At 34.6% G+C, this 25,383-nt stretch overlaps 10 protein-coding genes and 1 non-coding gene across 11 annotated transcripts; 5 read left to right on the forward strand and 6 right to left on the reverse strand.

Annotated features, from left to right (window-relative positions):
• Positions 1 to 1,940: 1,940 nt before the first annotated feature.
• MRPS5 (mitochondrial 37S ribosomal protein uS5m) lies at positions 1,941 to 2,879 on the reverse strand (the record flags this gene model as incomplete). The annotated part of the gene is made up of 1 exon (XM_004182632.1): positions 1,941 to 2,879. The coding sequence occupies one exon, from the start codon at positions 2,877 to 2,879 to the stop codon at positions 1,941 to 1,943; it is 939 nt and encodes a 312-aa protein (XP_004182680.1).
• Positions 2,880 to 3,207: 328 nt separating this feature from the next.
• Positions 3,208 to 4,140, reverse strand: ROX1 (Rox1p; the record flags this gene model as incomplete). Its single annotated transcript, XM_004182633.1, has 1 exon — positions 3,208 to 4,140. One exon carries the CDS (start codon positions 4,138 to 4,140, stop codon positions 3,208 to 3,210), a length of 933 nt encoding a protein of 310 aa, XP_004182681.1.
• Positions 4,141 to 5,088: 948 nt separating this feature from the next.
• On the reverse strand, positions 5,089 to 6,609 carry TBLA0J01690 (uncharacterized protein; the record flags this gene model as incomplete). The annotated part of the gene is made up of 1 exon (XM_004182634.1): positions 5,089 to 6,609. One exon carries the CDS (start codon positions 6,607 to 6,609, stop codon positions 5,089 to 5,091), a length of 1,521 nt encoding a protein of 506 aa, XP_004182682.1.
• A 1,162-nt stretch (positions 6,610 to 7,771) lies between these two features.
• Positions 7,772 to 8,806, forward strand: TBLA0J01700 (Gti1/Pac2 family protein; the record flags this gene model as incomplete). Its single annotated transcript, XM_004182635.1, has 1 exon — positions 7,772 to 8,806. The coding sequence occupies one exon, from the start codon at positions 7,772 to 7,774 to the stop codon at positions 8,804 to 8,806; it is 1,035 nt and encodes a 344-aa protein (XP_004182683.1).
• Positions 8,807 to 9,197: 391 nt separating this feature from the next.
• On the forward strand, positions 9,198 to 11,204 carry TBLA0J01710 (protein disulfide isomerase family protein; the record flags this gene model as incomplete). Its single annotated transcript, XM_004182636.1, has 1 exon — positions 9,198 to 11,204. The coding sequence occupies one exon, from the start codon at positions 9,198 to 9,200 to the stop codon at positions 11,202 to 11,204; it is 2,007 nt and encodes a 668-aa protein (XP_004182684.1).
• Positions 11,205 to 11,488: 284 nt separating this feature from the next.
• VAB2 (Vab2p) lies at positions 11,489 to 13,066 on the reverse strand (the record flags this gene model as incomplete). Its single annotated transcript, XM_004182637.1, has 1 exon — positions 11,489 to 13,066. One exon carries the CDS (start codon positions 13,064 to 13,066, stop codon positions 11,489 to 11,491), a length of 1,578 nt encoding a protein of 525 aa, XP_004182685.1.
• Positions 13,067 to 14,580: 1,514 nt separating this feature from the next.
• GIM4 (tubulin-binding prefolding complex subunit GIM4) lies at positions 14,581 to 15,013 on the forward strand (the record flags this gene model as incomplete). The annotated part of the gene is made up of 2 exons (XM_004182638.1): positions 14,581 to 14,599; positions 14,697 to 15,013. 2 exons carry the CDS (start codon positions 14,581 to 14,583, stop codon positions 15,011 to 15,013), a joined length of 336 nt encoding a protein of 111 aa, XP_004182686.1.
• Positions 15,014 to 15,250: 237 nt separating this feature from the next.
• Positions 15,251 to 16,549, reverse strand: WBP1 (dolichyl-diphosphooligosaccharide-protein glycotransferase; the record flags this gene model as incomplete). The annotated part of the gene is made up of 1 exon (XM_004182639.1): positions 15,251 to 16,549. One exon carries the CDS (start codon positions 16,547 to 16,549, stop codon positions 15,251 to 15,253), a length of 1,299 nt encoding a protein of 432 aa, XP_004182687.1.
• Positions 16,550 to 19,909: 3,360 nt separating this feature from the next.
• TBLA0Jtrna8T lies at positions 19,910 to 19,982 on the forward strand. The gene has a single exon. It is a non-coding gene; the product is annotated as a tRNA-Thr (tRNA).
• A 1,329-nt stretch (positions 19,983 to 21,311) lies between these two features.
• On the forward strand, positions 21,312 to 21,551 carry TBLA0J01750 (uncharacterized protein; the record flags this gene model as incomplete). Its single annotated transcript, XM_004182640.1, has 1 exon — positions 21,312 to 21,551. The coding sequence occupies one exon, from the start codon at positions 21,312 to 21,314 to the stop codon at positions 21,549 to 21,551; it is 240 nt and encodes a 79-aa protein (XP_004182688.1).
• A 378-nt stretch (positions 21,552 to 21,929) lies between these two features.
• INP51 (phosphoinositide 5-phosphatase INP51) lies at positions 21,930 to 25,037 on the reverse strand (the record flags this gene model as incomplete). Its single annotated transcript, XM_004182641.1, has 1 exon — positions 21,930 to 25,037. One exon carries the CDS (start codon positions 25,035 to 25,037, stop codon positions 21,930 to 21,932), a length of 3,108 nt encoding a protein of 1,035 aa, XP_004182689.1.
• Positions 25,038 to 25,383: the final 346 nt, after the last annotated feature.

Raw genomic sequence — 25,383 nt, forward strand, 5'->3', positions numbered from 1 at the left:
GAGATTTGATAAGATAGATGAAGTTTAACCTTGAAAATGTTATGCATGCATGTGTTAGGCCGGTGCCTATGACTATTTTCAAGTTTAATTCATGGTAATCTTATAACAATCTCATGAAATCTTATGGGATATTTGCATGACTATTTGTGTGGCTAGGCTATTTGCTATGTTATAGGCACCAATGAATGAGGGTAGTACAGGGATAGCGAATAACGTCGTTTGACTAGTTGGAAAGTGAGGTGTGAGAATGGTATTTCGGATCTTAACCGACTTCCGTTTTCTTGATGATGTATTGTGGTTATGACATATACGACGTTACAAGAAGTGCGTAGAACAGTGAAAGCTGGCTATCAAACATAGACTAACGTAGATTGTAGATAGACTAGGAACCTCGAAAGATATTTCGAAAAGTAATTGACAGAAAACCTTCGAAGATCGTTCAAAGGGTAATTGATAGATAACCTTCGAAGATAGAAAACCTTCGAAGATAGAAAACCTTGGAAAATTGCTAGAAGAGTAATTAATAGAACCATTACAGATTAATTGACAAAAAAAAAAAAAAAAAAAAAAAAATAAAAAAAAAAAAAAATAAAAAAATAATGGCACAACCTTTTTACAGATTCATCGGTTGCAATTAAAAAAATGAAAAGTATATAAAGGGGTAGTAATGAGTTGAAATTACAAGATATTTTGTCCGTCACAAAAGACCAGATCATTGTGAACAATTGAAAATATCAATATATTTCAAGAGTTCAAATAATTAACACATACATTTCCCCTTCCCCAACTAACAAGCAAAAAAAACAGAACAGGTATCATTGGCAAAAAGTTAACATCGGTGAGTGGGTTGAAGTACAATTGTCCTTTGGTGGATATTTTTAAAGGATAAGCTTTGAATCTAACAAGGTTTTTTTAAATTTTAATCAAACAGATTTGGAAGTTTAAGTTTGGTTATTATTGAAATTTCAAGTTTTTTCAAGACAATAATCCTCATCCACTCACCTACACCTTCCCCCTTAGTCGCTCCCAAAATTTGGTTGCGCAAATATTTTTAAAAAAAAAATTTTTTTTTTTGTATACTTCTTCAAGATTTTCATACGTTATTATAGGACTGATGGATATTGCAGGATTGTGGTGGTTCTTCAGTATCACATCTAGCCAGTGTAATAATATGAGAATGTTTTAGAAGGCATATATACATATATTTTCATTTGTGCTTTTGTTCCTTATTATTTTATACAGCTTTGATCTTTCTGTAATTTTTTTTTTTTTTTGTACCATATATATAAGTATTTACACTTTAAGATTTATTTTAAAAAAAAAAAAAAGTTTTTTTTAATAGATAAAATTTCATTACCCGTCATCGAATACCTATATAAAAGGCATTTGAACACCTTTTGACCGATTTAAGTCAATAAATAGATCTGTAAACAGTTTTACCATTTTTTTATTTCTTTAAAAAATATTTATTTACCATTAAATAACATTGCCTAAAAAAACAAACAAACAAATAGTGACGTTTTAATATAGAAGTGCAACGATGGGTCTAGAATTCTTGGAGGTAAATCCTAGGAGGCAAACTTGTTTTGCATTAGTTGTCCTTATCTTGCCCCTTAAACTGAAGTGTTTGGTTAATGAATAATTAATGTTATTGGTTGCCCCGCATTAATTGTTTAAAAAGAAAATCTGTACACGATCAATCAGTTGTGTCAGTGGAGGCCGGATCGTAGGAGTATGTTCCTGCTGAGAATATAAATCTGTTAGCGGAGTGATCTGTTAGCGGAGTGGCGGGGGGTATCGTGGTACGCGTGACGTGACGTCCAGCTCGGCTAGTAATAAGAGAATATTAAATTACATAGTATATTACAAGAGTTATATATATATATATATTTTTTTTTTTGGGATAAACTTTGCCAATGCATGGGGGGCAGGGTGAAGACTTATGTAGCAGAATAATAAACCTTTCTTAAATCTGCAATCTTCTTACCCCTACTCAAAGCAACCTCATCTAAAGTACGTTGCCCCATTGTAAGAGCTTCTACCACACCCTTTGCAACGTTCATATCATTTCTTGATTTGTAAACCTTAGCACTAAGATCTTTAATACCGGCCAATTCACAAATTTCGAATATCACGTGGTTGACTCTTAGACCAAACCCTGGCTTGGCGGATCTCAAGAACAATTTCACCCCATGGAAGCGATGGTTGATGTTGTTGTAAATGGTTCTGTTTTCATAACGAGGTACAAAAGTCAAGTTTCTGACGGCATCCCAATGGGATTTATATACAGCCTTTGCCATGTCGGTTCTTGATTTACCTTCACCCAAGCCGATCATTCCCTTACGGTCGCCCACAGCGACGAGTGAGTAGAAGGAGGCGATCTTGCCCTTTGCGGTTTGGTTGGAAACACGTTTGAGTACCAAAGGTTTCATGGTCAATTTGTTTTTGATAAACAAGGGGTCCAAGCCGGTTTGTTTAGCCAAAGCGTTGGCGAATTCTGAGTTTGGACCACTCAAAGTTGGAGTGCCGGTGCCAGTGTTGGAAGTAGTTGAAGTGCCTGGTGGGTAGACATGGCCGCCATCTGGTAGTTGTTGATGGAGATGGGTGGTCCAATCAAGAGAATCGGTATTGGTTAAAGTCGAAGTGCCACTATGTAAATGAGGTGTGCCTGGTTTATAATCCCAATAAGGATGGAGTTTTGAGAAATCATCTAGATAGGTGGGGGCGAAAGAAGAATGGGTTGTAAGGGAGGTGTTTGGTGGGATGACGTCTTGGGCGAGTTTAATGGATTGGATGAGATCTGAGCTGTAATATTTGGAGAGTAGTGATTCATCGTAGTGTTGGAGGCGTCTGGAGAGAGTGGAGAAGCAGCGTTTCATTTGGGTGGTGGTGATGGGTGGGGGTAGTTTTTTTTAGCATTGCCATTGAGATTGGGATGATTTAAATAAGGTGGGAAGGCCGAGACGAGGCGAGGCGAAAGCAAATGCAAACACGCAACGCAACGCAAACAACGCAAACAACGCACCGCAACGCAAACACGGCTGTCCCCCACACAGTAATGAGAATGGATTATACAAAACGTATAGAATGCTATATATGCAACGTGCTAACGAAAAACCCCTAGCCAAAAAAAACCCGCGTACTAGCATACACTGGCCCGGCATCGGCAGTCACCTATTAACTCACTTCGCGAACTCGCTAGGATTGTTAATAGCTGTTTGTTTTTGCACTACAATACTTACAAACCTCCCCCACTTCACTATCATTCTTGCGAGGGAGATACTTATAATTGGGGTATTTCAACTTGTGTAATTCTTTTTCCTTCTTGGCCAAGTCGTGCCAGTACTGTTTCTCTTGAGGGTCCAAGCTTCTCCATTTCTGGCCAATCTCTCTCGAGACCTGGGAGTTTGTTTTGAACGAGCCTTGCGACAGGAGCATGTTCTTGTCCTTGCCAAAGATGGAATGATGCAGGTGCTGTCTAAACAGTATGAAGGCGTTTCTTGGTCTTGGGATATGTCTTCCACGCTCGGTGAAGTTTCTGCATCTACATTTCTTTGTGGCAGTGCCACTGGCAACGCCAGTGGCACTGGTCATCACGGAACCATCACGTGAGACAGACGATCTCCTGGAGTTTGGAGAGTTTAGCACCGAGTTGTTGTTGGAGAAGGAATTTGTTCTTGTTGGTGGAAGCGACGAAGAGGGTGTCAAGGGCATGGGTATGTGATCCAAGCCTGAAGGCGACTGGGAATGCGATAGGGAATGCGAGAGAGATTGGGATTGGGATTGGGAATGTGGAAGGGAATGCGAATGCGAAAGGGGTTGTAACTGCGAGGGCATCTGCAGTGGCGAGTATGTGGCGACATGGCCCACGGGCGTGTAATGGAGAGAGGTGGAGAATGTGTTCGGCAGGGCCAGGCGGGTGGCCGCGTGACGGCCGAATGGCACGTGCGGATGGACCGAGCGCGAGGGGGCGGGCACGTGGGGTGCGGCGGAGGCGGGAGCGGGAGCGGAGGCGGAAACCGGAGCGGAAACCGGAGCCGAGACGGGAGCCGAGACGGAAGCGGATCCCGCAACAGAGGCCGGGGTCGAGGCCGGCGTGGTCACGTGGGAGTGGATCTGCGACTGCGACTGCGACTGCATCTGCATCTGCATCTGCGTCTGCGATGGCGCGTCTAGTGCTGAGAGCAGCGACTGGATGGGGGGCAGCGAAAACATGGTGTGGTGTGGCGTGGGGCGGCGTGGGTGTGGCGGTGGATGATACTACAGGCTGTGACACAAGTACCAAGATCTATGCTGGGAAAAGGGCGAGGCGCCAAAGAGGCAGGGCACGGCGCTTATATAGTGAATGGAGCACGGTGGAGGAAAACACAGGCCGGCGCAGCGAGAATGGCGCAGGCACGCAGGCGCCGGAGTGACCGGGCCGGCCAGCCACGTGGTGCAGGCTGCGATCCGCCTGCGCATATGCGGGTGCAGCGAGCACGGCAAAGCACGGCGAAAGAAACGGGGCAGCACACGGTGTGCAGCGCAGGCCGGGCCGGCCGGGCCGAGCCGGACAGGCACGGTGATGTCACGACAATGCGACAATGGCCGGCCGGCGTGACGTCAGGGCGCGTCAGGATGCGTCAGCAGGTAGACGGCGGCGTGGCGAAACAGGCAGTGGTATGGTGAGGCGATAGCAGACGAGGCTAGAGCCGAGAATCGAATGGCAGGTGGTAATGGTGAGTGTGATTGGTAATGGCAGTGGCAGTGGCAGTGGCAATGGCAATGGCAATGGCAGCCATTGTGGGCATGCCCAGACACAGGTGCACAGGCATTCTCCAGGCGTGCGATTGTAGGCATCGGAGCATGCACTATGATGTCAGATGGTCGGTATAGTATAAACTAACGAAATGGCGTGTGGACGGCCCGGGAAACTGGCAATATTGCATGCTTGAACAAGTAGTGGATTAAGACGTTTACGGTGGTTGGGGTGGGGTGGGTTGAGATGAGTTTAGAACTAGTTTAAGATTACCGATACAAAGGATAGATACATAGTGGGGCGAGCCTGTGAGATTTGGCTGCGTAAATGCTATATGGGTAGAGTGGTGGTTAGGCGTGGAGCACTGCGGCCAGCTCGTGCATCACCACGTCCGGCACACCTGGGCCCCTGGCAAACCCGACACCGCCCAGAGTCACATGCCCGGCGTACAATCTCGTGCACTCCTCAACCACCCGTGCAGCTTTCTTGTCGAAGCCCACGTCGAAAACAGGGATGCCGTCACGTGCCAGCAGGTTCTGAGTGACCGGGTTGTATGCCGCCAGGTCCACGCCCAGATGGTTGCTGACATGGCCGAGACATTTGTGCAGGTCGAGGTGCAATCCTTTGTTCAAGTAATGGCCCCCGACCATCAACGTCATCTTGGTGCAATCGTCTTGGTGTCTGGGCAGCTGTGTTTGCCAGTTTAGATAGTTGCGCTCCACGACAGAGTCAAAAATCACGCCCAGGAGGCCGTCTCCTTGGCTCGACCGCTGTGGAACCAGATACCCGAACCCTGCAATGGCGTCTCGTATGAGGTTCGTTCCCGGTACATACACGTTCATGATGTAGACACTCACGCTCTTGAAATCACCGTGTTGCAGCCCTTGGATCTCTGGGAAGATAGCCGCCATCGCACTGGGATTCAGCGTGCTTCGGACGTGGTCGTAGTGGACCCCGTTAACCACTACGTTCTGCCCTGTGCCGGGCAACACACTGGCCACCGCCTGGCCAAGTCTGAGCCGTACCTGCTGTTGCTTCTCAAGATACGCACGCAGCGCCAGCGGGTACTGTTCCAGCCCGCCCGCAAACCCTAGCATTGCGCTCTGCTTGACCCTGCGTGCGAACTCTGTCCAGTTGTGTTGTGTTTGCCCACCAATCGACCGGTTATACTCCATCAATTCCCCACTCAGAATTTCGGAAGGCTTGGCTCCCAGACCACTAAACATCCCTCTAACAAACGAGCCGTATTTCATCTCATCTTCCACAAAACGTCTCCCCGTATGTAAACTACTCATCTCGTTCATGTCCCCAGCATAGATCCCGTGATAGATCCCGCTGATGATCCGGTCTCCAATTTCTGTACTGCCAAACCGTCTTGCAAGTAACTGTCCCACACTCTCGTCCTCATACGTCTTCCTGTCGAGTCTCTTACAATGCAACAAATCATGGGCCATGCCACGAACCAATCCCCCACTGATCGGGTCCATGACAAACTTGGCAAATTGTGTCCAATTCTTGGGCACTTCCACTAGTCGGCCCTGTCCATTTAACAAGAATTGACGGTTTGCTTGGCTCTTCTTTCCTACATACTGCACTTGGCTCAATTGACCTAATCGTCTCATAATATCAATCATTACAATACTACCATCGCTCTTGCCTCGTAAAGTCCGAGGACCCCTCTCCAACATCACTTTGGAACCATTGACTTCGCGATGGTGCGAGTTCAGCCACCCGCCACTCCGCTCCTGTTTCTCATAGATGTCAATATGAACATCCGGTCTTAATTGGTTCAACAGATACGAAAACGTCAACCCAGCAACACCGCTACCAATCACACAAACTTTTCCATTCCTAGGAACTTGTAACGACATTTCTTCTTGCCCTTGTACGTTTGCCCTTGCTCCTATGTTATTCACTTCAGTTCAGTTCAGTTCAGTTCTAATCTAATCTATTTTATCTCTATTTTATTTCCTTTTTTTTTATTCGCCACTACATTTTGCCAATGCATTACCCGGACCACAACTCATTTCCACTCTCAAATGGCCGATCACGGAACTCTCGTACATTCCATCTACATCGCTAAAAATAGACCCCACTTTTCTTTGCACTCCCGTTTTCCCATCTATAAACCTAAATATATAACTTGTCATAATAATATTTTTTTTTTTTGGCATTCGCATTTCCATCCGCATTTGCGCCTGCCCCGCCTCCCACCCGCATTGCCCAAAGGGTCTTCCTCTCGGCTCTCTCGGCTCTCTCGGCTGGCTTACCTAACACGTACAAGGACAACGTATCATACAAAAAAAAAAATAAAACAAAAAAAACGTCAAATTATAACTTGCCATTTGCAATTTGCAATTTGCAATTTGCATTGCATTTCCTGTACATTGCAAATGCTACTCAAGCATTCATAGGAAATTCGCTTATACGTCTGCCACTCTAACAATCAGGCAACCCGTCTTGCAAAGCGAGCAGGTAACTTCCCGAGATAATTTCCCTAACGTTCTCACAACGCTAACTTTTGAAACCATTGTGCCTGTGAAAACGCCCTAACCTATATTGCTTACACTATATCCGCCTACAATACGGTAAGCCAATATCAATATCATATCATATCAATATCATATCAATATCATATCAATATGGTAATTTCTCTTTTCGCTTTGCATAACCTTTGTTGTAGTTTGTAAACCGATATCTTTTAAGCTTGTTCAAACCATTGTTCCCAACAAACAAACTATCCTTACTGTTCTTAAACAAACTATCCTTACTGTTCTTAAACAAACTATCCTTGCCCTTCTCAAACAAACTATCCTTACCGTTCTCAAAACCATACCATCGCACCCTCCCTCGTGTTGCACCCTCCCCTTCCCCCCCCCCCCCCCTCCCTGTTTATCGGAATTAGATTCCATTTATCAACACTCAATCGATACCCTATTTTTTCTTTCCAATACTTAAACAACCCTCTCTTCTTCCAATGTGACACACCCCAACCTCTTGCAAAAATCTAGTAAGCCCTGTATAGATAGACGTATGAATATCAAACCTACTTGCACAGGTTATATAGAAGATGAAGCAGATGCTTTACTCATTTTACAAGCGGTTCTCGATGGTAAATTAAACCATATCCCAAGAAGACCTTACGAGATTGAAAGACCCTTTCTCATCGTCTCTGGTAATATCTTTGTCTTTATAGAAGAAGTCTCTGGTATCAAAAGATGGACTGATGGTGTTAGTTGGTCTCCTTCAAGAATAACGGGCAAATTCTTAATCTATAGAGAATTGAATAAACGCAATACTACAACACCAACAATTAAACTACCACCTCTGATATCAACTACAACTCCACCTTCCAAACCTTCAAGATATACTGGGTTTGTGAAAAAAACAATCTCTCTATCACTTTTACAATCCAAATATCAAACAGAAGAAACCTTACACATCGTTTCCTACTACAATCTCGATGATGTCAAGTATGCCAAACTATCAAAACCAAAAGAGGATCCCTATTATAAAGATATCATCCCATGTATTGATTTAATCACTTCAATGGAAAATACCACTTTGGGCAATTATAGTAAAGCAAATTTCTCTAATCACAAAGCAGTACTCCCCGTGACAAATCATTATTTTCCTCAAATAAATCCTATCCCTACACCATCCTCATCCTCATCTATGATAACTATCCCTACTTCGTATTATTTATCGGAAAATCAATCATCAAACAACATTGCAAATAACATTGCAAACACAATTGCAAACACACATTTCATTAATAATGGCATTTCGAAATATTCAATTTCCAAAAATAATTACATCAAAACAATCCCCAATCACAAATCTATTTCCTCATACCTCTCTACAAACTTGTCTCTTTCCACACCAACACTTTACCATCATCACTCGACCGATTTTACATTCTCACAACCCACTATCACATACCATCATCATCATCATCAACAACAACCATTGACAAGAAATGCCAATTCTCAACCTTCAAATACAACTACAACTACAACTACAACTACAACTTCTGAAATCATTTCAGAAAAAATTACAAAAAGTTAAGTCCATCAAGTTTACTTCCCTCATTGTAATATAAGAAATAAATAAAAACAACAGCAATAATAATAAAAACAACAACAATAATAATATAGACTCTAATTTTTTGTGCTTTTACATCTCATACTCTGCATATTCTCTTTCTCTTATATATATATGTATAACTTACCTATTTATATACGAAATTACGTTAACTTCATTCATTATTAGAAATTGGCACTTGTTTTTTTCTTTTAAATTTCCTTAATTATTGTGCCTTTATTATTTTTTCTCCGGAGCTTCCCATATATATATATACATACACACACACACACACACACACACACACACATCTATACATACATACATGTATATATATATATAAAAATAAAGGTCGTCAAACCAATCTCACTCAATTATGAATAAATATGCCCCCCCATGGAGGGCGATCACAATTTTTTTAATATTATTCAATATAATTTTGGCTAAATCAACAAAATCAACTTCTCCTTTAGGTTTCCCAAAAGTATTGAATGACAAAAATTTTGCCAAAGAAATTAGTCAAGGTTTACACGTAATAGATTTCTTTAGTCCCTATTGTTCTCATTGTAAAACTTTACAACCAATTTGGGAAGAAGCTTGGAAAACATTCCAAGTAGAGGGGAAAGGTTTAAAAATCCATTTCAATCAAGTCAATTGTATTGAAAGCGCAGATCTTTGTTTTGATGAAAAAATCTCTTATTTCCCCAGTATTAGATTATATGGTCCTTCGGGTTACATCAAGAATTTCCCCTTCAACTCTAAGAGAACTGTACGTAATCTTATTGATTTTGCTAAAGAGGAAGTTAGCGTACAATCAAATTGGGATACATTAGATAATGTTAATAATATTGAAATTTTAAATACCACTCAATTAAAAGAAATCATTAATTCTACCTCTACAGATGAACCCTATTTAATTTCATTTTGGCCTCCCTTGGATCCAGATTCTACTGAAGAATTCGAAGCTTTTGAAGATTGTGATGATTGTGTACCATTTCAACGTACTTGGAAATTAATAGCTCAAGAATTTATTTCATCAAATATTAATATTAGCATTGGATATTTTGATTGTGGTCAAGATCATGATATTTGTAAACAATTAGGGTTTACTTCATTAGTGAAAAATACTTTTATTAGAAAAGAACATCAACCAAAAGTAATCATGGTTTTACCAAATAATAAACAAATTATTAATTTCAATGAAGATTTTACATTAGATCCAACTCCATATAAAGAATTTGCCAAGAGAATTTATCAAAATTATCAACTCCCCTTTATTTCTGTAGATGATGTAGACTTAATTAAAGCTAAAGAATTGGATTTCCCTCAATCATCCTTAAAACCATTCCCCATTCAAAAGCATCATTTGATTTATATACATGATTCAAATTCACCCAATGATGTCTCTTTACAAATAATTGATCAATTACAAGAATTATCCAATATTCCAAATATATACATTTACAAGATTTCTCTTCAAGATTCCAATTTAGCTATGACTAGAAATAATCAAAATAATTTATTTTCCTCTTTAGAATTCCAAATATCAGCAGATATTTATAATTCGCTTGTATCTTCAAGTACTAATTCACCTAAATTTATGTTTCTCAATGATGGTGATTTCTTACCAAAATTACTTTTCCCTAATAATAATAATAATAATAATAATAATAATAATATTCCTGATCGTGAAGAATTACTTTCATTTATAGAAAGAAATGTCATGCAGTCATTTATTCCATTGACTGGAAATAAATTCGATGCTTTTATAGATCTTAATGATAATTATCCAAATACTTTTACAATTCAATTGATCAATACAACAGATGTAAGGACATTAATGCGTAGCAATAGAGCTATTCAAAAATTTCAAACCATTAAATTTGATTTCCAAAGAACTAACATTCTAACTAAAAATGAACAATATTTGAAAAAATCTAAAAACATAAATTCCCCATTATCTTCACAAAGTTATTTAGAAGAATTTTTTAATGAACATTTTTTAACCACATATATCGATTTAGCATTACAACCTAAATTATTACAAAGATTGGGGATTTATTTAAATAAAAAACCAAAAATTGGAGATGTGATAATTATTAATAGAAAAACCAAAAATTATTATACCGCTGATATAAATAATAATGCATTTAATCCTTATAATCCTACACAGTTATTAGATGGTCTTAAAGATGTTGTTTTACAATTACCTACTTCTTCTTTAAAAGGAAACTCCTTAAATTCACCATTAGTGAATATCATTCCTAGATTTAGTATTCTCTTTTATTTAATGATATTCTGTTTGATTATATTATTATGGAAATTTAAAAAATTTATAAATTTACAAACAAAAAGAAACATTTCAAAAGAAAAGATTCATTAGGTTTGTTAGGCAGAAGAAATGACAAGCGTAATTTTTCCGACTAACAGAGAAATAGACAATTTAAATTTTTACTTTCTATAAAATGATGAATATTTAAAATTATCATTATACAGGTATCCTTATGAAAAGAGAGTGATATGAACACACACACACATATATATATATGTATATGTATATATATATATATATTTATTTACACACATATATGACTAAAAACGCTACTTTAAAATTATTCAAATTGTAAAATTTGGAAAAAAAAGAACACTTATGAGTTCAAAATGTAATTATTCAGTTACTTCAAACTTTGTAAGTCCCTTTGCATTAATGTTATCTAAATTAGTTGAGGTAGATGGTGAGCTAGTTAATCGTAATGATGGTGGTATAATCATGTTGGTCACTGGTGTATTAACGGATTGTCTTGCTTTTGATATATGATATTTAGATATCAAATATTCGATCTCTTTCATATTACCATGATGTTTCTTGCTATATGATTCGGTTTTCATTGAATGATGTTGTGATATTTGAGTAGAGCTCATAGATTTATTCAAACTAGCATCAATTTGTGGATTTTCTAATGCTTCATGAAATTCATCATCATCATCATCTGATAATTTATCTTGCAATTCATCCTCTTTTATTTCAGTTTTTAATGGTAGTTGTTGTTTATTAATTCCATTCGGAATATAGGAATCTCCAAAGCTATACTCTTTGTTATTTTGGTTATTTATAAGTCGAGCGATGTTTACATCAGGCGATATTTCAAAATTTGAGATGCATGAAATATCACCATTAGTTTTAGAAGTTATAATTGTTGAATTGCGTATATCCTTATCTGAATTTGATGGATTTTCTGAAATCTCTTGTATTGGTAATAGTAAGATATTTTCTAATCTTTTCTGCGAATCTTGTCTGAGGCTAGTTTGATTTTTATTATCTTTAAGAGTTGTACATACTTCATTATTCACCAAACTGTTATTATCTTGATCACTTATTGTAATTGACTCAGTATCTATTCGAATATTAGATATTTGAGTCTTTTTTGTTTGGCATATTTCATTAGTACTTCCTATTGTGTTATCTTGATAATTTTCAATTTTATTCTCATTATCATTTTGAAGTAATTTTTTATTAGTTGTGGATGCATTTATTGATATTGCTGGATCTTGTAAGTATTCTTGTAGTAATTCCTTTGAACTCTTTTGAGAGGCAATTTCGGGATATTGATAATGAACATTATATGTTTCTTCTTTGCTCATATTATAATTACTAATGGTGGAATTTTGAATGGTATGAATGGGAGAATGACTCGCTTTTCTGTCATATGTTATTGGATTTTGTTTCAACATATCAAATAATAAAGGATAATGTTGCTGATTTACAATATTTTCAGTTAGTAATCTATCATTTGAATCCATACAAGCATCAATTGCACCCAAATCTGAAGCAATTGAATCAACAGAATCATAAAGTTTACGAATATTTACTTGGATCTCTTCTAATTCTTTTCCCAAGACATCAATATTTTTAGAACCATTTAAATACTTGGAATAATATTGGCGTAGTTTTAGCGATTTTTGATATTGTTTATCAACTTTCCGAATGGTCTTTTTAATTCTAGAATCAATTTTGTCCATTTGACTAACTTCTTCATTAATGTCTATCATGACAACCTTATAAACGGAAGCGATATCTTTCAATACAGTTCGAACTTCTGGTTCAACAGCAGTTAGAATTTTATGAACAGTTAAGTCCTTAGATTTCGATATTTGTGGGATATTCTTATACTCTGCATATATTTTAGATGATTCTATGGTTCTGAATTGAATTTGAAATGGTTGTTCTTTGCTTGTTTGACTCATTTCCCACCTGATTTCCCTTATTTCAGATTAGAGATTTACTATTCTAGTCGTTGTTATTTTGTCTTTTGCTTAACAGTATTATAAAAGTTTCTCCATTAACTTATATCTCAAGAAGGTATGAAAAGAACAGGTAAATTTATTATAAATTTAAATTTTGCATATAAAGATATTTTTTTATTCTACATTCTATAAGCCCTTCATGGTTGCAATTCCGATTAAGCAAAATCAAAAATAGTCATTGAAATTGCGAATTTGTTTCACACAAAAGTAACAAAAATAGATAGAGAGTCCGAAAGTTTCAGAGTTCCTGGTAGAATGCAATTGAAATAGTTCTACTAAAGTATCCGATAAATCACATTAAAGTGTCCATTGTGTTATATATTAAAGGAATTTTTTCTCAAGATTTCAAGGGGTAGTATTATTGTATGTGTTAACTTTCAAATGCGAAGAACGAAGAATTTTAATTTCTGAATAGGATTTTTTTAGTTCTTATATGTATGTACATACTTTAGAAAGTTTATAATTTAGGCTAAATACCATTGCCCCACTAATTTAGGATTACATATTAAATATAGAGTTAGTCCTCTTGACTCAATACTTACCTCCATTTTTTGTGATATTTCAATTTTAATAATGAAAATTTTTTTTAAAATGTAATTCTTCTTTAAGATGAAAAACAGTTCATCACAAATTAGGCGATTGTTAGGCTAGTTGGAAAGCAATCTTGTCCTGTTTTCCACTTTTACGAAATTTCTTCGTTAGTCTATAAATGAACGTTACTATCAATTAGAATAAAAGAATCTTTAGAGACAATTGTAGGCAAGCTAACCTTTTCTTGTCTAAGCATTGTTAGCATTATTCATTTTTGCAAGTTTCGTTTCGGGTACATATTGTACCTAGATTTTTCGGTCCTTTTTCTCTATTATCTACCAAAGATTAGTACCTCTTTGGGGTTTAACTTTACAAGATGAGTAATTTTATTGATTATTTTTGCTATGTCTCAGCCTACTTGTATGAGCTCAGAACTATTGAAGATTATATTTAATTTGAATATTTGACTACTTCATATATTGGTGGACATGTAGATACTGAAATAGTTTTAAAGCTCGGTTAGGGTATTTATGTTGTTTTTTTGGTTTTATTAAAAATTAAGGCTATTTTTTTTAAATTAGCGTTGTCTAAATATCCAAATTATAAACAGAAAATATTCGAGATAGATTGTATGTATTAAGGAAATATATATTTTTTCTAGTTTTGCACAATATTCTACTCATGTTAAGGCATGAAGCATTAAATAAATAATCCAAATTATTTTAAGCGTTTAGTACATTACCTAACATTTGAGTATATCGTGAAGCCTCGAAATTTCCGTCATTATTAGAAATTTCCGAATATTAAAAAAATATGCTATGCTATATTCAAAAGAAAATATTAACGCCATCAGAAACATAGTGACCAAAAAGATACTAGAATAAAGATTATTTTAGCACAAATAACACCTTGAATATTATACAATGGATCAAAGAAATAATGGTATGATGATAGCCTTATTTAAACTGCAAGAATATTAATGATAAATTTACTAACATTTTGATGACTACAATACCTTGTATTGCTTATCTTAATATAGTTTTCCAAATAAAATATAACAATTTTAAGAACTCACTTGAAGAATTACAAGAGCGAGTGATCCAGTTGGGTCATGAAAAAGAAGAGCATGAAGTTGTCTTAAAAACATTGAAAGACTCAGAATCTGATAGAAAAGTTTATAGAATGGTTGGTGGTGCATTGGTAGAAACTAACGTAAAAGATTCAATTCCAATATTAACTACAAAAAAGGATAATTTAAATAAAACTATTGAACAGTTAAAGATGCAACTAGTTAAAACTGCACAAGATTTTGAAAAATGGAAAAAAGACAATAAGATCCAAGTTGTTCAACAATAGTGGTATTTTGCTCAATTGCCCTGATATAGTTAATGTTCTTGAAATATCTTTTGCTCTAATGAATAAAAATATATTACTCTTTTTACGTCTTATTTGACAATTTTGCAATGTTTTTGAGTACAACTCGAGTAAATAGATATTCTTATAAAAAAAAGTGCAATACAGAATTTAGTTATTACATATATAGTGATATATTTATAAAATTGTAGATTAAAAAAAGCATATGCGAGATTGTTCTTAATTCATCTTTTTTTCAAGATTTACATTTCTCTTACCGGTTATTAAGAATAATATGACAAAAATAACCCAAGAGCTAATGACAGTGAATATGCCGGATAGATAAACCCAAGCGTTTGAAATCTCAAAAGATCTTGGGTATTCATCATTTGCTAAATGGCGAATGGCTTTAACGTCTGACTCTTTGATAAAGGATAGGCCAGATCTCTTATAATCAGTTACGAAAGTGAAAACACCATGATGATCTGGTAATTTAAATTCGCCAGAAGTATAGACACAAACGTTATTTGTAATTTCTTTTTGTTTTAAATTAAATCTATAATAAGGATCGACTAACTTTAATTCGAATTGCAAATCATCTGTTTTAAATGGAACCCAATTTTCTCCATTCCATTCAGAGATTCCAATTTCATAAATAATTTTATCGCCAACCTTATATGGTAAAGATTCATAAGTAGTTAAATCAGCATGAGTATGTTTGGCACCAAAACTCTTTAATATAGATTTTTCTTTAAAAGTCCATTTAGTTAGTTCATCAACCAAATAACCATTTTTATTGTTGAATTTATCACTCAAAAATTCTTGAGAACCAATCCATGAAACACGAGCATTATTAAGACTTTGGAAACCAACAGATAAGAATCCTTGAGTGCTATCAGTCCAATGTTCAGCATTTTTAACTTGTGTAAATGAAGTTCTGGGAGCGTTAATTAAAGGTATCAATTGGGAACCTTCACCGACTAAGCAAGCGGATGTGTCTTTAGAAAAGATAAATTCATCATCATCATTAAAGTCATAGCCTAATACATATTTATTTAATATATGTTTGCCACCAACTTTAATTAATTCGTCATTTTCTCCTTGTAATGGATTTTTTAAAATAGAACCACGGGGGGCTGTAAAGATGCCCAGTTGATTTAAAAATAAACGAATTGAGTCTGTTTGAGTAATTGGAGAAGTGACAGCTAAGATATCACCCCCGTCTTCAACAAATCTTAATAATAATTTATCTGTAAGCATTCTTGTAACTTTTTTACCTTTAACAGGTAATAAAACTAAATGATTATACTTCTTATCATTATCATGAATGAATAAGTCAATGTTTTTTGTTTCATTATTAATAGGTAAATAAGTGATATCATGTGAACGGGTGGTTAATCCTTCGATGAATTTTGAATATTCAGATAATTCAGTTAATTTTGGGTCATAGACTATAAGAGTACTGGAACCTTCTGGTGCCATTGAAAACACAACAGCAACAAACGCTATTAAGTGAAACACTCCTTGTAATAAGAACATTATTTCTCGGAAATGAAGTTTAGAGTGATTGTATATATGTTGTGTTGAGTTAATCGATTATCAGCATTTCACCCTTAGGTTAAAATGCGGTGTCTTAAAATTTATTCAATAAATTTCCAGTTCTTAGAAAATATGGCGTATTGAATATTTCAAAATTTTGTTTATTTTTCCACATTTCCGGAATTCTAAGGATGTAATTAATTGTCCGAGAGAGCATGGTAAAAGCGGACACAATTTGTGTCACCGTCATTAAACTAACATAGTTGGTATAAAAGCTGATTTTTTTGTAGCAGGCCAACTTATTGATATAATTTATTGTTGAGAATGGCTTAGAAGGAGATCTTAACCATATTCAATAATTTAAGGACTAATCTATATTTCTTGTTTTCTTAGTCTTCAAATTATTATAGTAGACTTTTAAAGTTATAAATAAGTTGTCCAAGAAACCAATTCTATCTATAACCGGATAAATATAAAATAGCTTTCGGTAATTTAGTAGTTATGATGTTATTTTTTTCAATTTTCTTGAATTATTGAGGATAATCTCTAAAGAACCTCTATATACTTGGCTGTTGGTATAAGGTGAATTAATGTTTGTTTACAGGCATATCACTGTACCGTTTTAAAATTTAAGTATAGTTTTTTAAATATATTTTGAAAGCAGTAGTGATCTTTAGTTTCTTTTGTTAGAGCTAACTATAAATTGAGATGCATTTAAAATGAAATTAGATATATTACTGGCAGGTTAGATAATATGATAAGGACAGTAATAAGTATAAAAGGATAACAGTCCAGTATTACAATAATCTAACGAAAACTACTTGGTACCATAAGGACAGTAGTAATTACTTACATCTCAAGTTAATAAGGTTTCTTTTGTATATTCCATCTGTCATGTAAGTTGTTGGGTGCCGAATATGGGCGGCATACCAAAATAAGCTCAGCAGGTAATAACTTCCAGTAACTTTTGTATAATCACGAATAAGCCACTAGGATCTAACCCCAATATTAGGGGTATATAAAGTTAAAATCAACACTTACTAATCACTCCCATCACACTAAAGTATATATCATCAACTATTTCTAAGTCATAAGACTCTAATACAATATAGAGACTAAATCTCCTCCACACATCGATAATGCATTTATAATTTCTCAAATTTAATAGGTAATATCTATATAAAGTAACTTCGTTAAAAGTATACAATGGCACTAAAACAAAGTGTCTCCAACATTTCATTTTATTGTATAGATCCGGCTTTTTACGCATTTCACATATGTATATTATATCTTTGTTTGTTATGTATATATAATATTTAGGTTGGTCTTTAATTTTCCAAGAACTCCTATTGTTGCTTATCTTTTTAGTTAATATGAAAGAAATAGCAATTCGTGAAACAAGAAGCATAGCAGTATTTACAAACTATATATTCAAACCACATCTTTTCATTTTTTATTACCGTTAAACTCTAGGAGCATTTATCAAACTACTTCTGTCAATTTCTTTTCTCTAAACCACTACTCACTAGCTGTTATTTAACTATTATTAGTATCTTCTATAGTGTGGATTCTATTGTTTTACCTGGTTATATTATTTCTAGCCTCTGTTTTTCACCAGAAAGTGTTTGCATATAGGCAAAAATTAATTTCTTTGATATGGTCATGATGTAAGAAATACAAAAGGTTAATAAATGCTGTCTCCAACAGAGTCTATATCAAACGCATTGCATCATAGTTACTTCAGATAACAATAGCATTGTTTATCTCCCATAATTCAATACTTTAATTCTACAATAATACTCCAACATAGAATTGAATTGCATGACTTCATCATTCTGCAATGCCCACATAAGTGCTCTCTGTTTAACAAATATATAAAGGTCTTGATTACATCTAAAGTCTACCAAAATTCTTCTTCTGCAATTATTTAATTAAAATATGAAAGAGGATGGCTAAGGTATTTCTTGTGTCATTGTTCTATATCTAATTTCTTATTTATTTCTTTTCTTTAATGACAGCCTTTGTTAACAAAGGTATTGTCAACCAACTTAGGAATTCAATACAAAATAATAACAACTGAAAATGAGATTTCAAACTTAAGCAAACTTAACTTTAACCAATTTAGACGACTTTCGTGATTATGAGAACATATTACTGGTTAGTATGAATTATACATCGATATAATATTAACAAGTACGCAACTAGCAATTGCTTAGCATTATGTATAATTCATCGTCAGAGATTTGTAGGTGAGAATAACTCCATTATCATCCTAATGTTGACATAGAACCAAGAATTAACTTCTTGGATCCAACGTCACTAATCCAATTCCAAAGTACAACCACTTACACACACTAACACAAGCTAAGCTTTATCAAATCCGATATCACTGCTCTACCTGTAGAAATACTACGCTACAGTACAAATTGAAAACTATCATCTATAAAACAAAAAACAAAAAACAAAAAAACACACTACCAGATATCAAAGGCCATGTATGAGATGAATTAATAAGTTATTAATGCTAATTTAAAAACATTAATCTCCCAATTAATACAACTACCTGATAATTAATTGACCAGTTGCTAATTACCAATTACAATTAGCAAGTTTCTGCACACCAAATTAATCGTATATAAAGGAACAAGATTTCTCTGTCTTGTCGTGAACTTCTCCTGGACTTCTTTTATATAGAAAGAAAAAAACACCACCAAGCAAAGAACCAAGGTCCTCTCTATACCTTATATTATCTACTCTGTTTATATCTCTAACATTCTCATCTCTATTTTGTTTGTGTCACCTTAGCTTTATTTTACACCCAATATGGACAATTCCAACATACCCTCTTACTGCTGTTACTATTACTCAATATCTTCCCTTACACAATATCTTTCTTTGTTGGCTCCGGTAAATCAACACTAAGCAAAAAATGTTATAGACGAGATCGACCTTATACTCATCTACAAGTTGCTAACTAGAAAATATCCACAACACTGAACAACTGATAGTTGCATACCTGTGGATATCTGTTCGATGCATAATCTCTACTAGTTAGCCAGCATTACTCAAACTGAGCACCCCTACCCTTGTAAGTATGTTTATAAACAGACCAATTAAAGTAAAATGGAAAAGCTGGCGTTGACCTTTGAAAAGTATTTAAAGGCCAGCTTTTCAGACTTAAGACATAAATATATAGTTCTTTTATATAGTTATTTAGTTTAAGAAGAACAACAATTTTATTCGTAAGTTCAAAAGATAACTGGTGTTAAGTTAATAAGATTGTTAAGTTAAGTTTTTTGTAGTTACTATTTCAGTGTATTGTATTTCTACGTTGGTTTACGACATTTCACAAGAAAAACAGCTTTCATGGCCAAGTTGGTAAGGCGCCACACTAGTAATGTGGAGATCATCAGTTCGAATCTGGTTGAAAGCATTTTATTTTTAAATATTTTAACTACAATCACGTGATGGCCTTTAAATTGAACATTAAGCATTTAATTAGCATTGATGAAATTACACCCTGTCGTAGATTTAGCTACGGTAATTAATAATTCTCTCTATAGATCTGTAGATGTTACCCGGGTTTTGGCTAGAGCCAGGAACTAATATAAAATTAGACTGTTTCGTTAAACAGAATATTCCTTCTGAATATCCATCTTCACAGAACGTTCCTCTTATATAAGACCGATGTCCCGCCAGATACAAGCTTCCCGGACATAATACATATGTTCTCATCAGAACCAGCATTCTGGAAGATGACTCTTAACGAGCCGAATTGTAATAGCTGTTCCAATTCGTAGACTACGCCTTCAGCATAGTTTCTGCTGATGATAGTAGTATGGTACCTAAATATTTACCTATCATCCCACTTTTGGGGGTAAGCTTCTAAAAGCTACCCTGCCTATTCTTCAGTTGTGAGCCTGCAGCCTCACTCCTTCGATTATCTTAGATCTCCTATAATCTCCGACTCCTCAGATATCTCTGTATCTCTGTATCTCTTAAGTCTTCCTTTTGTCTCTGAATATATTCTTTCGTGCACCTTTTAGTATAAACTTATTCACAAGTATATTATCTTATTTATATCCTCTCGGTCACATGACCTGGCCCGCTGTCCATCACGTGCCTCGTCTGGATCTACCACACACACACCCCATCTACTAGATAACAATAAAATAGAGAGTATTTAGCTCAAAAACATAAATATTGTCATTCTTTCTGTTCGAGAGTTATACGTCTTTATAGCTTTGTACCAAAGCAACAATGTTCTTTGACCGAAAATTCATTTAATGGATCCAATAAAGAATAATGCCCATATTATAGCTAGGGATCATTTTATGAAACTATTAGATAATTCTTTGGTTTACAAAATGTAGCAATATTATAGCCCACATATTGATAGCAAGATATTTGGCGACACTAACTTAGGAATTTCACTTTTGGTAATTCCATCGATAACAGATGTTAACAAGCAATTCAAAGATATGTCGAATCCCAATATTTTATTATGGGTGAAACGAAAAATGCATTATCAAGACTATAATAATATTTAAATAAAACATAGCAGATCAATATTGTATCTAGCAGACACAAAAATTTGTAACAGTACTTTCAAATACTACGGTGTACGGATTTTATATTCCTTTTTTGAAAATGGAGCTATTGATTAGACATCGCTACTAATTAATTAAATAAACTGCTTATCACTTATCATACTCTATCAATACTATACTTTATCACCTCATAGCCATATACTAATAAGGAAATGACACAGGACAGTGATAAGAAGGTAGAAAACAAAAGTGCTGATATTAGTGATATTTCATCCCCACAAAACTTTGCTCAAGCTTGGAAAGATATACAGAAAGGTGAATTACAAGCCGATGAACTAGAAAGAAAATTAGATTTAATAGAAAGTCAAATGGATGAATTTTTAAAGCAATTAGATTCTATGAATCCTTCAGCGGGTATTTCAGACTCAACACCTTCTACAGAACAAAAATGATGAGTATTGGCATCTGTTTCACAATAAGTAAATATCGTCATATTCAATCAGTTTTTTTTATTCGCAGATATATTAATATTTTCATTCTTAAATATAAATGGGAAGTCGTTACAAAATTATTAGAAAATCATTAAATATCATTATGTAAACCTCTGTCCATACCATTAAATAACTACAAAGTGTATAATATTGTTATTGTTGTAATTACTGTTATTATTGGGAACTAGAATATCTGTATTTGTTACATTATCTAGATATATCTATTATATTATAGTTAAATGAGAATACGCAGTAGTTCGTCACTTGCTGAATTGTCTGGCAAAATAAATCGAATATATATTAGTATTACACAAAGAGAATATCCCGGTACTTTGCAATCTAATCTTCTTGCTTTCTTCCTTCTTGGGTATATTGCTCTTCATCCCCACCTTCCCGTCCTTTATCAACTTCATTTTCTGCGGTATCTTCTGGAACACGCCTTATAAATATCGGTTCTTCATCATCTTCCACAAAAGGATTTACGCTCCTTTTTGGATTTAGCATATAATCTTCAGCGTCAATATTTAAACTGACTTTAACTTGTTTTCCTCCACCAATCCACCATTTCTTTAAATCAGAGCTAGGCGGCGGTAGACGCTTCGTCTTCTTGGTTTCTTGATTAGTCTGTAAATATATCCGATCAGCACTGTTTGTATTATTATTGCTAGTAATATCATTACCATTATTAGTATTGTTACCTAGATTACCAAGGTTATTATTTGGGTCATTAATGTCAAATATTGTCATATCACCGCCTTCATCTATTCTTGTATTATCATCGCTATCTTCAAATTCATTCATGACTGATATACCTTCATTTAGAAATTCTAATCTTTCTTCGTCGGTAGCTCTATCTAGCTTATCCATAATACGCTCATATACCTCTTTTGAAATAGCTTCTTTTTTCTTCTCATCGACAACTGTAACTCTTGCCTTAAATATTGCATATACCGGCCTGTGATCAGAAAAAAGAATATCTTCAGCACAGCCATAGCTTAGTTGTTTTAATACTTCACCTCTTGATAAAATACGATCAGTCCATGCCGGGATTCTCAATTTTTCACTTGTATCATAATTTTTGGTGCCAGGATCAAATTTGTAAGTAGGTGGAAATTTAATTTCCATTTCATGATAATATGGAAAAGTAGCACCTGCAATCATTTGTTGATTCAATTGATCACGTTCCAATAATTTATTATACTCTTTTTTGATGATTAGCTTACGTACCTGATCATTTGTCATTAATATACGATAATTAAAATCACCCATCCATATTACAGCATCGTGATCTTTAATTCTTAGACCCCTCGAAAATCGAATATTTTTATTGATCGTTTTATAATCGATATGTCTTTGTTCCACATTATCTAGCCCCGCTGCTAAATGAGAGGCAATAACACAGAACTTTGTTGCTGAATATTTAAAGCTCACAGCAACAGCACCCTTATTAGAAGCCATACCTCCTAACCCTGTCTTTTTTACATCACCTTCTATATGTTTTACTTTAATATATTCATCTTCGTTCATAAATACCATTAATAGAATGCCACCTAGTTGATTGCTCCAAAGACAAACAAATTTCTTACCATTACCATGGGTATTACTATTTAAAACATGTAAAATCTTCTTTTCCCAATATTGTTTAATGTAAGGATCAGTATATAGCATATGACCAGGGGTTAGTTCAATTACTTCTTCAAGACCAATGACATAAATATCTGCAATATTGCTACAGGTTGCGTAGGAACTTTTCTTTGATTTAGAGCTTGGTGGAGTGATTGGGAAGAATCTTTTAGGAAATATCCAATCATGGATGCTATCTTGTGAAATTTTACCACTGATGTTAAAAGTGCCTGCAAAAATTTTTATTTTCTTTTCAAAAGTATATTTATTTCGTAAATTTTTCATATTTTTATTTAAGAATGAATTTAATGGATCATATAATTTTACTCTTGACCCAAATAATTTGATATAAGTTCTTTTCATTTTTATATTATTTTTAACATTTTTAGAATATGTTCTATTTAGCCAATAATAATTTTCAGACCAAATCCTTTCATATGATTCAGCAAAGATATTTGTCAATTCAAAATCTTTTAGTTCTTTTGTTGCTAATTCTAGCACTTCTTGGCAAACCAATTTTTCGATACTATTAACTTTTTTCAAAGAATCAAAAGAACTAATTCTTAAAATGCCTGTCTGCTTCCCTATGTAAATTCCCTTATTTGTATCATATACGAATGCACCAAATTCATAAATATCCGATTCTAAAAAATATAACAACTTGTGGGAACTTTTCAAAAGTGAATCTGAACTACAATCAAAATTTATAAGCTTAATTTTCTTTGCATCTGCACATGTCTTATATGACATTGACAATAAACGTTGGGATTCACTTCTTGGTTTGATTAGATTAACAATTGTTACGATACCGTATTTTGATTCTAGATTATCAAAATGTCTATCAAAAGCTACTTGAGCGTGTTCGGGACTTTTTGTTAATTTTGGTCTTTTGCCACCAATGAGTTGATTATCCACAATTTCCCAAAATAATGGTATATTACATGATATTTGAGTATAAGAAAAGATAAATCTTTCTGTTGTTACAATAATTTCTGTCTCAATAAAATTTGATATCTTCCCATCATCATTGATACCTTTCAGATCAAAAATGTTTGGTTTATTTTCAATTGATATTCTAGATATTAAAGTGATTGATGAAACTGAAGTCGGTGTTTCGATTAAAGTTGTTTTACAGAAACCTCTCATTATAAATATTAAAAATCCGCCGAGATCAAAAGTTACTTTCTCGATATCATTCATCCTATTTCGCCATTGAATAATTTCACTTGTTAAATTTTTATTCCAAATATAATTTGTATCTTGATTATCAATTGTATAATCTAAATTTTTCGACCAAGTATGGTTTTTTATTGAATTTGAAATATCAAATTCTCTTGAATAAAAAAAACTACCATCATTAAATAATTTCTTCAAAGAACCACATGGGTGTTCATTAATTAATTTTTCATAATTGATTTCTGATAGTTCATAGAATAGGTGATCAAAGACATTTACATCCAAACTATAAAAGTCGACATCTAGAATCTTATAGATATTTTCACTGGGTAATACCTGGCCATCCTGATACTTCCATCGAGGAAAACCGACTTTCTGCACACCAGAAATGACTACAATATAAATACCACCGTCTACTGTGATTAGGCCTAGCAGGCCGTTCAAGATTCTATTTTTCACCTCAATGAAATGATTGGCATCCATCAAATCCTCATCTGTGACACTACCTATTACGACTGTTGGGGTTTTCAAATATTGGCTATCCTTAACATTAGACCGAGAACTTCTATGGAATCTTTTAAACATCAAATTGTAGCCATTGGAAGATATTACAATACATCTGGGGTTTCTACCGATAAACAGATGCATTATTATTAGTTTTGTGTTTTGTTTTTTTAAGTCAAAATTGATATTATTATTTAATAAAGCCAAAACTAAGCTCTGCCCTGAAGGTCTGTTGACTAATTAAACACTTCGTGTGTGTGTGTGTCCAGTTATACAGTAATTATTTAAAATAATAATAATAAGCCCTAATGTGTATCTATCTGTATGTTTCCTTTCAACTTTTGGCTCACTATTTACTGCTAGTTTATTACCCCACTGTGAAAGGAAAAGTTTTACAAAATGACAGACCAAAATGTATCAATAGAATGTAACACTTGAGAAAAAATATGATGGCCAAATGAAAATGCGATATTCGAATCTTAGATCTTGT

The sequence above is a fragment of the Henningerozyma blattae genome, chromosome 10 (assembly GCF_000315915.1).
Source record: "Henningerozyma blattae CBS 6284 chromosome 10, complete genome".
Taxonomy (NCBI): Eukaryota; Fungi; Ascomycota; class Saccharomycetes; order Saccharomycetales; family Saccharomycetaceae; genus Henningerozyma; species Henningerozyma blattae.